Source organism: Rhinopithecus roxellana, chromosome 18, assembly GCF_007565055.1.
Source record: "Rhinopithecus roxellana isolate Shanxi Qingling chromosome 18, ASM756505v1, whole genome shotgun sequence".
Lineage (NCBI taxonomy): Eukaryota > Metazoa > Chordata > Mammalia > Primates > Cercopithecidae > Rhinopithecus > Rhinopithecus roxellana.
In genome coordinates this window covers 92,795,029-92,810,151 of record NC_044566.1, presented here as the reverse complement: position 1 = coordinate 92,810,151, position 15,123 = coordinate 92,795,029, and the positions used below count along the sequence as shown (strand labels likewise).

General features: G+C 39.0%; 1 protein-coding gene across 4 annotated transcripts in view; it reads left to right on the top strand.

Moving 5' to 3' along the window:
• PCCA (propionyl-CoA carboxylase subunit alpha) overlaps positions 1 to 15,123 on the top strand; it is a 450,132-nt gene that overhangs the window by 181,471 nt on the left and 253,538 nt on the right. For 3 of the 4 annotated variants that reach the window (XM_030921949.1, XM_030921950.1, XM_010368513.2), the window contains exons 11-12: positions 906 to 1,000; positions 5,865 to 6,015. In XM_030921949.1, the coding sequence (XP_030777809.1) occupies positions 906 to 1,000; positions 5,865 to 6,015 (246 nt within the window). Of the gene's footprint in view, positions 1 to 905; positions 1,001 to 5,462; positions 5,586 to 5,864; positions 6,016 to 15,123 lie in introns of those variants that run through there. The other variant, XM_030921951.1, reaches the window with a different exon arrangement.

Genomic DNA, 15,123 nt, shown 5'->3' with positions numbered 1-15,123 from the left:
GATTTTTTTAAATCTTGTTCCATGTAGTACTCGGGACACAGCTAGAAAAAAATTATTCATTGTTTATCTGAAATTCGAATGTAGCTGGATATCTTGTATTTTATCTGGCAATCTCAGCTTATTTTCCATTACACAGGTTGAATATATCTCTTAACTGAAATGCTTGGGACCAGAAGTGTTTCAGATTTCAGATTTTTTTTGGGTTTTGGAATATTTGCATTTATACCTGCTGGTTGGGTATCCCTAATCTGAAAATTCAAAATGCTCCAGTAACCATTTACTTTGAGCGTCATGTCAAAAAATTTCAGCTTTTGGAGCATTTTGGATTTCAGATTTTCAGCTTAGAGATGTTCAATGAGTATCGCAAATGGGAAAAACTATAATGTGTTGTATATTAACTCCAGACCTTTTACCAGTTTCCTAGAACAAAAATAAACCAAGTAAAGACATCCATAGATAAATAACAGATTATATATTGGATGTAAGTGCATGCAGTGTCATTTTCCAATCAACAGACATTTAATAATGTTAACTTCAAGCAGATGTTTGTAATAAAGCTGTGGTGGCAGTCCTCAGCAACATTGACATCCAGTGTTTATCCCCTTCACTAACACTCAGCGTCCTTCACAAAATTTGTGCAACTGATTCTGATGTTTTACTCATTGTATTTGAAAGGTGATATGAACACTTTTTCCTCAAATCTTTTTGATAAAAATGTTTTATTGAGCTTTGGAATGATAAACTTTTCCTCTATTAACATGAATCAAAATAATGTTTTGAGAGGTATGTATATACTATGAGGTTTGAGTATTAAAAACCAAGAGATGTTGCATGGGGAAAATATTAACCGTCATCTACTTTGTGGGTGTGGTTATATGGTTTTTCAAATGGTATTGCTCTTTCAGGTTCTAGGTGATAAACATGGGAATGCTTTGTGGCTTAATGAAAGAGAGTGCTCAATTCAGAGAAGAAATCAGAAGGTGGTGGAGGAAGCACCAAGGTAAGTCTCTCTCAGGTAATGTTTATAAAGCGGCTGCTTTTATTTATTTCGTTCATTCACTCATTCATTAATTCAGAGACAGGGCCTCACTCTGTTACCCAGGCGAACGTGCAGTGGTGCAATCACAGCTCACTGCAGCCTCCACGTCCCAGGCTCAAGTGATCCTCCCAATTCAGCCTCCCATATAGCTGGGACTACAGGCGAGTGCCACCATGCCCAGCTAATTTTTGTATTTTTTGTTGAGATGGGGTTTTGCCATGTTGCTTATACTGGCCTTGAACTCCTGGCCTCAAGAGATTAGCCCACCTCAGCCTCCCAAAGTGCTGGGATTATAGATGTGAGCCCCTGCACCCAGCCACATTTCTTTTTTTTTGTTTTTTTTTTTTTGTTTTTTGAGACGGAGTCTCGCTCTGTCGCCCGGGCTGGAGTACAGTGGCCGGATCTCAGCGCACTGCAAGCTCCGCCTCCTGGGTTTACGCCATTCTCCTGCCTCAGCCTCCCGAGTAGCTGGGACTACAGGCGCCCACCACTTCGCCCGGCTAGTTTTTTGTATTTTTTAGTAGAGACGGGGTTTCACCCTGTTAGCCAGGATGGTCTCGATCTCCTGACCTCGTGATCTGCCCGTCTCGGCCTCCCAAAGTGCTGGGATTACAGGCTTGAGCCACCGCGCCCGGCCACACATTTCTTTTTTTGTTTGCTTTATTGGCTACAATTGCACTAATGTTCATGTAGACTCTCTTACTGCATATTTTTATAATTAAGAATTTATTACTTGATTTCCTCAGTGCTTTAATGTATAAAAATGAGAGAATACTTGAAAAAGAAGTGGGTTTTTATTAGAGGAGAAGTTGGGTAGACAACCAACTATGACTTTTGCAGGCTTCTAGGAATTATGGAACCTGATGGTGTTTCACGGGATTTCTAGACTTTCATGTTGGTGAAGGGTTCATAAAGTTGGTCCTGAATTTATCCTACCATGAAAGGCTTTTGGAGTGTGGTTCTTGGAAATTCCCTGAATTATCAGAGCCACTTTGGGTACTTCTCCAGGGCACCTTTCATGAGTTTGGTGTATGGAGCCTCATTTCTAATTTGATGCTAGTTTGCTATTTGTATATACTCTGGTATTCTCTTTGTTCTTAAAAATCCTCAGGTGAGTGTTCCTAGTAATTTTTAATTACCAGACACTAAGAAATATAGCTTATTGTGGCTTTAATCAGCTGAGCTAGCATATCTTGATATAATACCTATATAGTTTCTGAAAATAGTGAGAATGTGAGTGTATTTTTAATCCCAGAGTAATGGTAAAAATTAAACTCTATTTTAGTTATATTGGTTTTTAAAAATATAGCATGGTGTATTAATTTTAAAGCATAGACCCCAAATCCTTTGACATTTTTCTCTTTGAGCAGTGAGGGGAAGGATCAGTGTTCCCTTTTCTTGATTCTGTGCTCTGTGAATGCTTGACCCATAGACTACTTAGAAGTGATGCTGTGCCAGCTTCCAGCCCAGGCCTTGGGAAACTGCCAGCTTCCACTTCCTGTTCTCATGGGATGCTTGTGCTTACACACCAGCCAGTATGCTGTGAAGAACTGTGTAGCTTACATAAGATGTGGCCATCTAGTTCTCAGGCCCAGGACCAGGATGTAGGAAGGGAGGAAGAAGAAAAGCCAAAGGGAATCCTCTTCCTGTGTCTTTAGGAAGATCCTGGAAGATGCCGAAGCTAATTACTTGGTGTTGATCTGAAGTTAGACACTTAGCTAGGGAGACTTATAACTATCTTTTTCTTAAGAAACCGTGTGCTGAGCTAGAACTAATTCTGTAGTACTGTAATACTGTAGTATGGAAGAAGGGGAAAAAGGATACCGGTAGAACAGTAAGAGTCTTCAACACACTTGTCTTGTAATTTTCTGTTTCCTTGACTGCATTATCAATTCCAATTCAATTAACATTCTGTTTTTAGTCAAAATCTACTCAAGTCTTACCTGGGATAGAAATCTTTCCCAGACTGGGAACCTTGAATCATAAAACCTATTTGTTTTTTCTCTTTGTCTAGAAATGTAAACTTCTCATAATGAATACCATATCTACTTATTTAGAGAAAAAAAGGAAAATTTACAGCAGTAGGAATCAAAATGAAAAAACTAGAATTCATCATTAATACTGACTTGATATGTATTTGTACACTGTGAAATGTTAAAATAAATGGAATGTGCAGTTTTCAGTTCCTAGAATAAGAATTGCCTGGGCACGGTGGCTCACGCCTGTAATCTTAGCACTTTGGGAGGCTGAGGTGGGAGGATTGCTTGAGCCTAAGACTTTGAGACCAGCCTGGGCAACATAGTGGGACTTCATCTTTACAAAAAAGTAAAAAATTAGCTGACTGTTGTGGTATATGCCTATAGTTCCAGCTACTTAGGAGGCTGAGGTGGGAGGATTGCTTAAACCCAGAGGTCGAGGTTGCAGTGAGTCGAGATCATGCTACTGGATTCCAGCCTGGGTGAGAGAGCAAGACCCTGTCTCAAAAATAATAATAATAATAATAATAATAATAAAAAGAATCTACTAATGTGCTTCGAGGGCAATGCTAGCTAGGGTCATTCATATCTCTGGGTATCTAGCAGGGTTTTGAAAAGGACAAGGGCAAGATCAAATAGGAGAAAGAGAGTTTCACTCAACTGCACTGAGATTCTCCAAATGTTATGATATTAATTGTTAGTTGGTTTTTTTTTTTAGTTGCATTAGTTTTGTCAGCCAATTATTACTGAAATGTCATCTATGTCTGTACGTTAGCTTAATGCAAACTATATTATCGATAAGATTCAAAACACTTGAACCCATTGTTTTATTCTAACTTCATCAAAAGGGAGACAGTAGGAAGTACACCTCCCACCTGTGAACTCTTCCCCCTCCGCCACCCCAGGCCAACTTGAATATATTCAAGGCTCTGAGTCTAACTAGCAATCTGTATGAAATAGAAATGTAATGTGGATGTTAATAGACACCGTGGGGTTGCATGCAGTTGAACCAAGAATGGGAGGAATGAGACAGTAAAATGACCAGATCCTTGGCCAGAAAATGGGGAAGGGGGCATTCCAGATTAAAAGAGTCTTAAGATACAAAAACCAATCAAATGCAGTTTTGGACCTTATTTGGATCCTGATTCAAAGAAATCAGCTGTATAAAGATATTTATGAGATAGAGAAATTTGAATACCAAGTGGATATTAAATGCTTTTAAGAAGTGGATTTTAAATGTTTTTAAGAAGTTCTTGTTTTTTGTGTAGTTGTGTTACAAAAGAGTACTTTATCTCATAGAAACAGTTAGGTATGTTTTTACAAGTGAAATGATATCTAATTTGAGATTCACTTTAAAAACAATAAAGGGTGGGCCTGGTAGAGAAGTGGGCATGTAGCACAGATAAAGCCAGAGTGGCTATGTATTAATAATTACTATATATTGGAGGCAGGTTCATGCAAGTTTATTATACTATTCCGTAATAAAGCTTTTCTAGCATGTTGTCTCAGTCCTGCTCATTTGAGAATAATTTTAACCCACAAGTAGAAAAGTAGTTAATGTTTTGTTTCTCAGAGCCTTTCTTTCATAGAAGCAAAATCTGTGAAAATGCAGAAGTGGTTTGATGATATTTTTTCACAGTTTGTTGAAATCATTTTAGCTTAACTTGCCTGCCTGAAGGTGGGTTTGGTATCTTGATGCCAAACATGCAGGATTTAGTGGATATATTGCTGATTCTTGTTATTTGTGGCGGTTATGTTCTCCAAAGTCACCTTGATTACTGAATTAGTCTACACTGAATAATTGCCCCAGGGGAAATACAGTGTTAGGTTCCTGCGAGCCTTTGCTCATAACATTTTCCTCAGTGGATTAATACATAATTTTGTTTTATGTGTATTTCTTATTTAATATCTGTGGTTGATTCATTAACAGTGAACTCACAATCCTGGCCAACAAGACTCTTAACACATGCCTGAGTGAAGCTTATTCCACACACATTTTCTCCAGACAGTACTTCTTGGCCTTCTTGCACATGGAAACCCCAGACAGCACCTAAGCACAATGCTTGGAGGGCCATTTCACGCAGTGAAATGACACACACACACACACACACACACACACACACACACACACACACACACAAACACACACAAATGCAAAAAAAGTGACACTAAATAGACTTTGAAAAGGACGCTTGTTATAGTATGAGCACTGAAACAGGAAGGAAGAGCATCACCTTGTTCAGCCTTAGCATGCTGGAGTCTCAAATTTTTCACCTCTCTGCACTTGTTCACAAAGGACCATGAAAGCGCCTTAAGTGTTGATTTTGGGGTTACAAATAAATTTCAGCAAGTAGGCACATTTGTAAATATGGACTCTATGAGCAATGAGGATTGATTGTGTATGTTAGTTTCTAAGAAGTTATTTTTCTCCCAGTTTTTGGCTTGAAGCAATTCTGAAGATATATGTATATATGTTAAATATTAGAAGTTGAAGAGATAACAAGAATCAGCAATATATCCACTAAATCCTGCATGTTTGGCTTCAAGATACCAAACCCACCTTCAGGCAGGCAAGTTAAACTATATTTTGTAAATGGATTGAAGTTGCAGAGTAATGTGAAAAGTTCAAATGTTAGTTTTATACAAATCCAAAGTTGACTTATTTAAGCGTGTTATGCTTAATAATATAGTCAACATATATTATAAAACATATATAAAGCATCATATTTTGAATTCTTAAATTGATATAGATGATCTATATCTGAATAAGAAAATGTTTATGTAATGCACACAAAAGATAACTTGATTTTTGTCTAAAATGTAGACAAACACTTTTTCTTTATATGTAGCATTTTTTTGGATGCGGAGACTCGAAGAGCAATGGGAGAACAAGCTGTAGCTCTTGCCAGAGCAGTAAAATATTCCTCTGCTGGGACCGTAGAGTTCCTTGTGGACTCTAAGAAGAATTTTTATTTCTTGGAAATGAATACAAGACTTCAGGTAACAACAACTGTTTTTTATTCCTCTCCATGCCTCTGTACTTTACCCTTCCTTCTCCACCCCTTTTTGTTTTATAAAAGTTAAAAAATTAACTCCATAAAGTGTTAAATATTTAGTTTTTATGCTTGTGCTAAGACATGTATTAGGAATGATGGATAAGTATCCCTCTAAAGTTCAGTATCTAGACCTCTGCTTTGTCACTGTTAATACTTTATGTTGGAAATACCACTTTGTTTTTTTCTTGAACCTTTCTAGATGAACTGTATCTGTCAGTGTGTATGTGCTGTTAAGAGAAATTACTCTAGCTATTATAAATAGGAAGTGATTCAGTGATTACAAAATCTTTGGAAGGATGGAGGAAGAAAGGGTACCCAGAGTGAACTTCTTGAGTAACCCCCACTGCTGTACCACCCAGCCAGGCTCCCAGAGGAACCGGCACCTCTGCCACAGTGAGGAGGTTGAGAATCAAGTGGCTGCCCTTAGAACTGTTGGCTTTGGGGGACATATTCCTTAGTTCTAACCAAATCTCAGGAAGCTACTGGTGTTGTAACTGGTGGCTTTATTTCCTTCCTTCTTCCCAAAAATCAGGAAACAACAGGTGTTGGAGAGGATGTGGAGAAATAGGAGCACTTTTACACCGTTGGTGGGATTGTAAACTAGTTCAACCATTATGGAAAACAGTATGGCAATTCCTCAAGGATCTAGAACTAGATGTACCATATGACCCAGCCATCCCACTACTGGGTATATACCCAAAGGATTATAAATTATTCTACTACAAAGACACATGCACACGTATGTTTATTGCGGCGCTATTCACAATAGCAAAGACTTGGAATCAACCCAAATGTCCATCTGTGACAGACTGGATTAAGAAAATGTGGCACATATACACCATGGAATACTATGCAGCCATAAAAAAGGATGAGTTTGCGTCCTTTGTAGGGACATGGATGCAGCTGGAAACCATCATTCTTAGCAAACTATCACAAGAAGAGAAAACCAAACACCACATGTTCTCACTCATAGGTGGGAACTGAACAATGAGATCACTTGGACTCGGGAAGGGGAACATCACACACTGGGGCCTATCGTGGGGAGGGGGGAGGGGGGAGGGATTGCATTGGGGAGTTATACATGATATAAATGATGAATTGATGGGTGCTGATGAGTTGATGGGTGCAGCACACCAACATGGCACAAGTATACATATGTAACAAACCTGCACATTATGCACATGTACCCTAGAACTTAAAGTATAATGAAAATAAATAAATAAATACATAAATACATAAATAAATAAAAGAAAAAAAATTGTGAACTATACAGAAACATACATAGAACACAGGTGTATAATTGAACATATTATTATAAAGCAAAAATTGATGTAAACATCAACTGGGTCTAGAAGTATTTACAAAACAGCCAGCTCTTTTTACACCAGCCTCATTTTCTTCCCCTTCTCAATGATTCTCATTCCCCTTCCGTCTTCCCTAGAGCTGTCTCCTATCTGATTTCTCAGAACCTTCAGTTTTCATATCATTCTTCCTTTGAATTATACATACCTAAGCAGCATATTGCTTTTGTTTGTTTTTTAAAACTTTATATTAATGGGATTGTATAGTATTTATTCTTCTGTGCCTGGCTTCTTTTTTCAGCATGGTATTTGTGAGATTCATGCTATTTCATGGAACTCCTGTATGATACGTTTTCTAAGAAAATGCCACTATTTCTTTATCTATTAGATTTCTATAGATAGTTTATTTCTAGTTTTATGAAATGTGTGTTGGTTTGCTAGGACTGCCATAACAAATGATCATAAACTGTAGCTTAACACAACAGAAATTTGTTCTCTTACACTTCAGGAGGCCAGAGTCTATCATGCAGGTTCCAGCTGAGTGGGTTCCTTCCTGGGAGGTTGGAGGGAGAATCCACTCCATGCCTGTCTCCTGGTTCTGGTGTTGCTGACAGTCCTTGGTGTTCCTTGGCTTTGGCAGCATAACTCTGATCCCTGCCTCAGATGTCATGTTGTCTGCTCCCTGTGCATCTCTGTGTTCAGAGTTCCGGTTCTCTATAGGGACACTAGTCACGTTGGATTCAGGACCCTTCCTATTTAGTACGGCCTCATCATAATGTGATTACCTCTGCCAAGATCCTGTTTCCAAGTAAGGTCATGGGCATAGGTTGTGGGTGGATGTGAATTTTGACAGGACACTCTTCAGTGCAGTACACCATTCAAAAAACACATGTGGCCTACAGAGATAAATAGATTAGTGCTTGCCTAGGACTGAGGTGGGTGAGTGGGGAAATTATGGGCTGATGACTAAGGGGTGGAATAGGACAGGAGAGACTGAGAAAGGCATACTTATGCCAAAAACAGTGTCAACTCTTCTTCTGTTAGGCCTTTGGGGGATGGGGTAGGTGGCAGGGGGTGTTGAGTCACTGCAGGCGTGAGCTGGGTTGAGCTTAAAGCATTCCTGCTGTGGTTTTCACATGTGCACCAAGGGGCTGCTTATGGGGTTTCTTCATGCCTGCTTCATCCTGAGCTTGAGGGCTTGCCTCTGACCCTGTGCTTCATGGGAGCCGTGTCTTTATGCCTGTGCCTTTTCCCAGAGGGAGACTCCCTTGGGCCCTGGTTAGCCCTCCCATGGGTGCAGGAGGGCTGTTTTCTGTTCCCTGTGCCTTAGTGGTAGACAGACCTTGTGTCCTTGAATTTTGAGGCGAGTTCCGCAGTGGCCCTGCCACTCCCCAGCAGTCGGGAAGCTGATGGTCTGATGGGCTTCAGGTGGATTTCTACCTCTTTCCTGATGTTTATCTTTCGCATGCTGTGGCTTTCTTCATCCTTTTACTCTCGACCTTCCTGTATGAAGACAGTTCACATGTGCCTCTGTAAGCAGTGTATAATTTTTCAGCCCAGTTTGATATCTTCGTCTTGTGTCTTGACCATTTGCTCATTAGAAAGTTAACAGAAATGCTGGTATATCTGAGTTTAAATTTCTAATTTTTAAAAATGTTTTCTTCTTGTACAATCTCTGGTCTTTTTCCTTTTTTTTCTTTCTTTTGCAGTATTTATCATTTAATTTTTTTCCTGTACAAGTTTGGGGGTTATAAATACTTCTGATCTTTTGGTAGAACCTCTACATTACAACATACATCCTTAATTTATCAAAATCTGATAACAGTATGTTTTCACCTGAGCTGTCAGACTGTACAAGGGAGCTTAGAACATTTAAATTCGTTTACTGTCTCCTGACTTGAGTACAATTATCCCTCAAGGCCATTTCTCTTACTATTTTAGTCATCATTCATTCCATTCCTCCCACATATTTACCTTTTGTTTGTCTTACTTTGTTTCTGGTAGTTTCTTTTAGAGGTTTACTTGTGACAAACTCTTTTTGTTGACAGCCAATGACTTTATGTTGCTTCGTTCATGAAATGCGTGTTTACTCCTCTTAGGCATCTTGGCTGTGTGCAGTGGCTCACCCCTGTAATCCCAGTGCTTTGGGAGGCTGAAGGTGGGAGGATCCCTTGAGCCCAGTAGTTCAAGATCAGTCTGGGTAACATAGAACCTGTCTGTACCAAAAAAAAAAAAAAAAAGAAAGAAAGAAAAGAAAAAGAAAGAATTAGAGATCTTAGTTTGGCTAGTATTTTTTTCAATTTATTGAAAATATTATTTCACTGTTTCTGGCGAGACTTCCCCACTCATTCTGTATTCTGCTTATTTGGACATAACTGCTTTTTTCTTTTGGTAGCCTTTATGAATTTCTGTTTCTCTTAGATTTTCTTTAACATTTCGCTGATTCACATACATGTATACATGGAATTTATTGAATATTTTGTCTGTGGATTAACGTCTTTTAATATTTTTTTTGGAAATTCTCCACCATTACTTCTGGAACAATCTCACACACAGACACACACACACACATACACACACACAAATGAATAAACCTATAACTTTCATTTTAGACCTCCTTAATATATCTCTTATGTTTCTTATGCTCTCTTTGATATTTTTCATCTTTTTTGGAAAATTCCTTCTGTCTTTCTTGCCTTCCCTTATGCTGTATTTAATTAATTAATCACCCATTGAGTTTCTGATTTCAATTGTTTATATTTCAGTTCTGAAATTTGTTTGGTTCTTTTAAAAGTATGATTCATTGGCTTTTATCTTTTCTTATCTCCTATTTGAATTTTCAATTTTGGCTTTTATTTTTTGAACATAATTAGCTTATTTGTTTTGTAGTACGTGTCTGATATTTTGACATGTGACATCTTATGACTACTTTTATTACCTGTTTTTTGTGCTGTTTCTTGGTTGTGCTGTTGAGTTCCTGTTGGGCCTTGTTATTATACTGTCATATACAGTTATTTTAAAAATTGTTATTTTATTGATTAATTAAAACCCAGGATGATGGATTCTTTCTTATAGAGATTTTTCAATTTTTTTTCTGCTGCATGCCTATGGACAGTAGTATTTTGTGACTACAGCAATCTAAGCTCAAAGTGTAAGGTTCCTTGAACTCCTGAAGGGATACACAGCCCAGCTGCAGTTCTAGAGAATGGTTGGTTTTATTCCAGTTCGGTCTTATCTGTAGGTTGCATTCCTTTGTGGTGCCCACTGAAAGTGGGGGTAGTTTATCAGGGTTCTTTGATAAACTGATACTTTTGATGGCCTCCTGTCTTCATGGTTATGCTTTTGACTTCTTGATGCCACCAAAAGTATAGCTAATATTCATAGTCCTTTTTTCCTGGAATGGCAAATGACTTTAGGGCAGAAATGGTGTTGAGTGTTGGGTTTGCAAATCTGTGTTTTCATCTTGGTCTTGGCTGATTCCTTCCTATATTCTTACCCTGTGATGTTTTTAAGAAGACCTCCCGTATCTCCCATTCCCCACCAATTGTCTTCTAGTCCCCAGTAAGCCCAAGTTCCAAGCTGATGGCTTTAGAGATACATTATGCCTATAGATTAAATAAGTTTGTGTCCTGACTTTCAACACCCCCCAAAAGCAGTGAGCGGGCGGTGGAATGACAGTCTGTGCATCACTGCTACCTCACTTTTCCTTTCCAAATTTCATGCATACGCACTTGATTGACACATCCAGAACCTCATGCAGTCACATGGAAACCTCAGCTGTAAGGGAGTCTGGGAATAGGGTTTTTAACCGTCTGTATTCTGCAGTGTAAGAGTACACCCCAGAAGTAGTTTGGAGGGAAAGTTGACTGCCAGCCCACCATTTTCACATGAATATAATCACCACAATTTTAATCTGTAAGTTTTGTGTAAAAAGTTAAAAACATTGCTGCATTTTCATTGTAAAGTATAACTATCAAATAATGGGGCTGGTTTTCATTAAGTGTGGCAGAAGTGATCTATCTAAATTAAATGCATTTTGAGACCAATATTGTAAATACTTGTAGCATTTTTATAGATAGTAGCTCAGTAATTGTTCCTCAAAACTCATACTTCCTTTGAAATCACCTTTGTAGCCTATATTTTATTTTATGACTATCTTTAGAAGTGACAGAATTTTTCTTTTGAAGATTAATTTGATTTTGATTAAAATATATCTTTAAGTATATCTAATTAGATAATTAGCTGGGAAATCATGTTTTTGGTTAAAGTGGAGACTTTATTTTGTCATACTGAGAATAACAGCTTATAATTTGATTTTGAAGACAATTTGAGATGACTGCAAAATATTTGTATTCTTTTCCAGACCCAAGGGATATAAGATTTTTAAATTGAGGTACTTATCAGTATTTATGGAATTAACAAATGGGCAGTTTGTTACTGTGTTCTTATGTTATCTTTTTTTCCCATTTGTTTCTGGCTCATTTATCTCAGGTTATAAGTTTGTTCAAGTTTGTGCCGTGGTCATTTCTGTTATAAGACCCTATGGTTGAATTTTTTGTTTGTTTGTTTTGTTTTGTTTTTTGAGACGGAGTCTCGCTCTGTGGCCCGGGCTGGAGTACAGTGGTGTGATCTCAGCTTGCAAACCTTCGCCTCCCAGGTTCAAGCAATTCTCCTGCCTCAGCCTCCTGAGTAGTTGGGAGTACAGGCGCGTGCCACCAAACCCAGCTAATTTTTGTATTTTTAGTAGAGGCGGGCGTTTCACCATGTTGGCCAGGATGGTCTCGATCTTCTGACCTCATGATCCGCCCCCCCCCCCACCCCCGGCCTCCCACAGTGCTGGTATTACAGGCGTCAGTCTCCGTGCCCATCCTGAAGCTGATATTTTTATCAAATCTGTGCAGTTGGTCAAGGCTATCTAAGTACCTATGTTGTGTATATTGGATAGCTTGCTGGGAAATTATGTTCTATACCCTCAAAAAATTATAAAAATATTTCTGGAAAAGAAATCAAATTCACAAAGATTTTGTCATATTACCAGATCTAATGTGACATAAATTGTGAATCTTTGATTCATAATGATGTGAATCAGTGCTTTAGAATATCATGTCCATGTCTGGCCTGAAATTGCCCCACTTCTCACCAGTGGGCTGGGCTGCACACTGCAGGAAAATATTTTGCTAACACCTGCACTTAGCAAACGTCCCAAGGTCTCTGATTGATTAGAGCTCTTGTTCACAAGCACAGCTCTGATAGTACCTAATGCTGTTAAGCATGCTGTTTAAATAGCATTCTATGATTTTTTTTTTTTTTTTTTTTTTTTTTTTGAGACGGAGTCTCGCTCTGTCATCCAGGCTGGAGTGCAGTGGCACGATCTCGGCTCACTGCTAGCTCCGCCTCCCGGGTTAACGCCATTCTCCTGCCTCAGCCTCCCGAGTAGCTGGGACTACAGGCACCCTCCACCATGCCCGGCTAATTTTTTTGTAATTTTAGTAGAGATGGGGTTTCACCGTGTTAGCCAGGATGGTCTCGATCTCCTGACCTCGTGATCCGCCTGCCTTGGCCTCCCAAAGTGCTGGAATTACAGGCATGAGCCACCGCACCCGGCCTCATTCTATTATATTTAAGATCATACTTTGAGACATTTGTCTCCCATTTAATGTTTAATCATATTTTTGTCTCGTGCGGTTTACTTCCAGTGACTGTGATCCTGTCAGTTACCAGAATAAATTAATTTTAATTTTTTACAACGTATCTGTGTGATGGGGGTATTTGATGTAGAGGATATAACTGAATGGGAGCATGAACAAAGAATCTTGGACTTCATATGTGTTCAGAAAACCATTCTTACATATTCCAAATATTTCTTTCTGATATTCTTTAAGCAATCCTTTTTTTTTTTTTTTTTTGAGGTGGAGTCTTGCTCTGTTGCCAGGCTGGAGTGTAGTGGCGTGATCTCGGCTCACTGCAACCTCCACCTCCCAGGTTCAAGCAATTCTCCTGCCTCAGCCTCTTGAGTAGCTGGGACTACGGGTGCCCGCCACCACACCCAGCTAAGTTTTGTATTTTTAGTAGAGACGGGTTTTACCATGTTGGCCAGGATGGTCTCGATCTCTTGACCTCGTGATCCACCTGCCTTGACGTCCCAAAGTGCTGGGATAACAGGCGTTAGCCACCGCCTCTGACCCAAATGTTCTTTTAATAGTAGATTTTCTCTTTCAAATTCCTTTACTAACCTTAAATTATAATACTTAAGGCACATTCACCAAATTCTTTATCTCCCAAGATATATGTTATCTCTAATTAGTGTTTCAGTTTGAGCTGGAGGGCTATAATCGTCTTTTTTCTTTTTTTCGTTTCTTTGAAATTTCCTGATTGAACTTTCACTTTTTCCAGCTTCAGAACTGTTTTTTTTTTATTTGTTTGTTTGTTTGTTTTGGTAACAGAAATACATCTTCACTTTCTAAATTTCCTTATGAGTGAAATTTTAAATAACAATACGGTTTCTCCATAAAGATGCACACTAAGAAAGTCACCACGTCTGGTGCATTGATAGTTGGTTCAGGTAAGTAGTTTTGCTCTCGGTCTGGTCACAGTTTATGTAACTGAATTACCTATGCTATCTTCACATGTCTTTGCTTTATTTTTTTAAGTCACCGATTTTCTGTTGCCTAAAGATAAAGTGTAAATGCTTTTGCATCACAACACAAGCTTTTTTTTTTTTGTGGCCCCGATTTTTCCCCCAGAGGCCTGTTTCTTGCCAGTGCTGGTCTCTGTGTATGAATTACGAGAGACTCCTTTCTTTTCCCTGAAGATGCCTTTCAGTTTGACTTCTTTGTGCTTTGTATCATGCCACACCCATTGCTTGGAATGTTCTCTGTTCACCTCTCATAGTGAGCACTGAGCTATGTATCCACCCGCACACCCACACACACCTGTCTCCCCTCACCATACTTCTCCCTCATCTCACCTCTCTCCACATTTGAAAGATGGACTGCTAGATGGAGAAATACTCTACGGAAACTAGGATTTTGTTAAAATGCCATTTTATTGAAGTGTATTCCAGTAGCCACCTTATCCACAGTTTTCCTTTCCAAAGTTTCAGCTACATACGGGGTCTGCTTCATTCCAAATATATTAAATGGAAAACTTTAGAAATAAACAATTCATAAGTCTTAGATTGTGCACTATCCTGAGTAGCGTGATGAAATCTCACACCCTCCTGCTCCATCCTGCCTGGGACGTGGATCCTCTCTTTGTCTGGCATCTCCATGCTGTCACACTTCCTGTCCGTGAGTCACTTAGAAGCCACCTCACTGCAGTGAGACATGATGGTGCCACTGCACTCCAGCCTGGACAGAGTGAGACCCTGTCTCTGAAAAACAAAAAAACAAAAAAGGGGAAAAAAAAAGCCTTGGTGATCAGATCGATTGTATGATACCTCAGTGCTTATGTTCAAGTCACCTCTACTTTATTTCGTAATGGCCCCAGCACGCACGAGTATTGTTGCTGGTTATTCATATATGCCAGAGAGAAGCCATAAAATGCTTCCTTTAAGTGAAAAGGTGCAAGTTCTAGGCTTAATAAGGAAAGAAAAGAGTCATGTGCTGAGGTTGCTAAGATCTGCGGTAAGGGTGAATCTTCTATCGGTGGCATTGTGAAGAAGGAAAAGAAATTGGTGCTACTTTTGCTGTCAAAAGTCAAACTTCAAAAGTTATGGCCACAGTGCATGGTAAGTGCTTAGTTAAGATGGA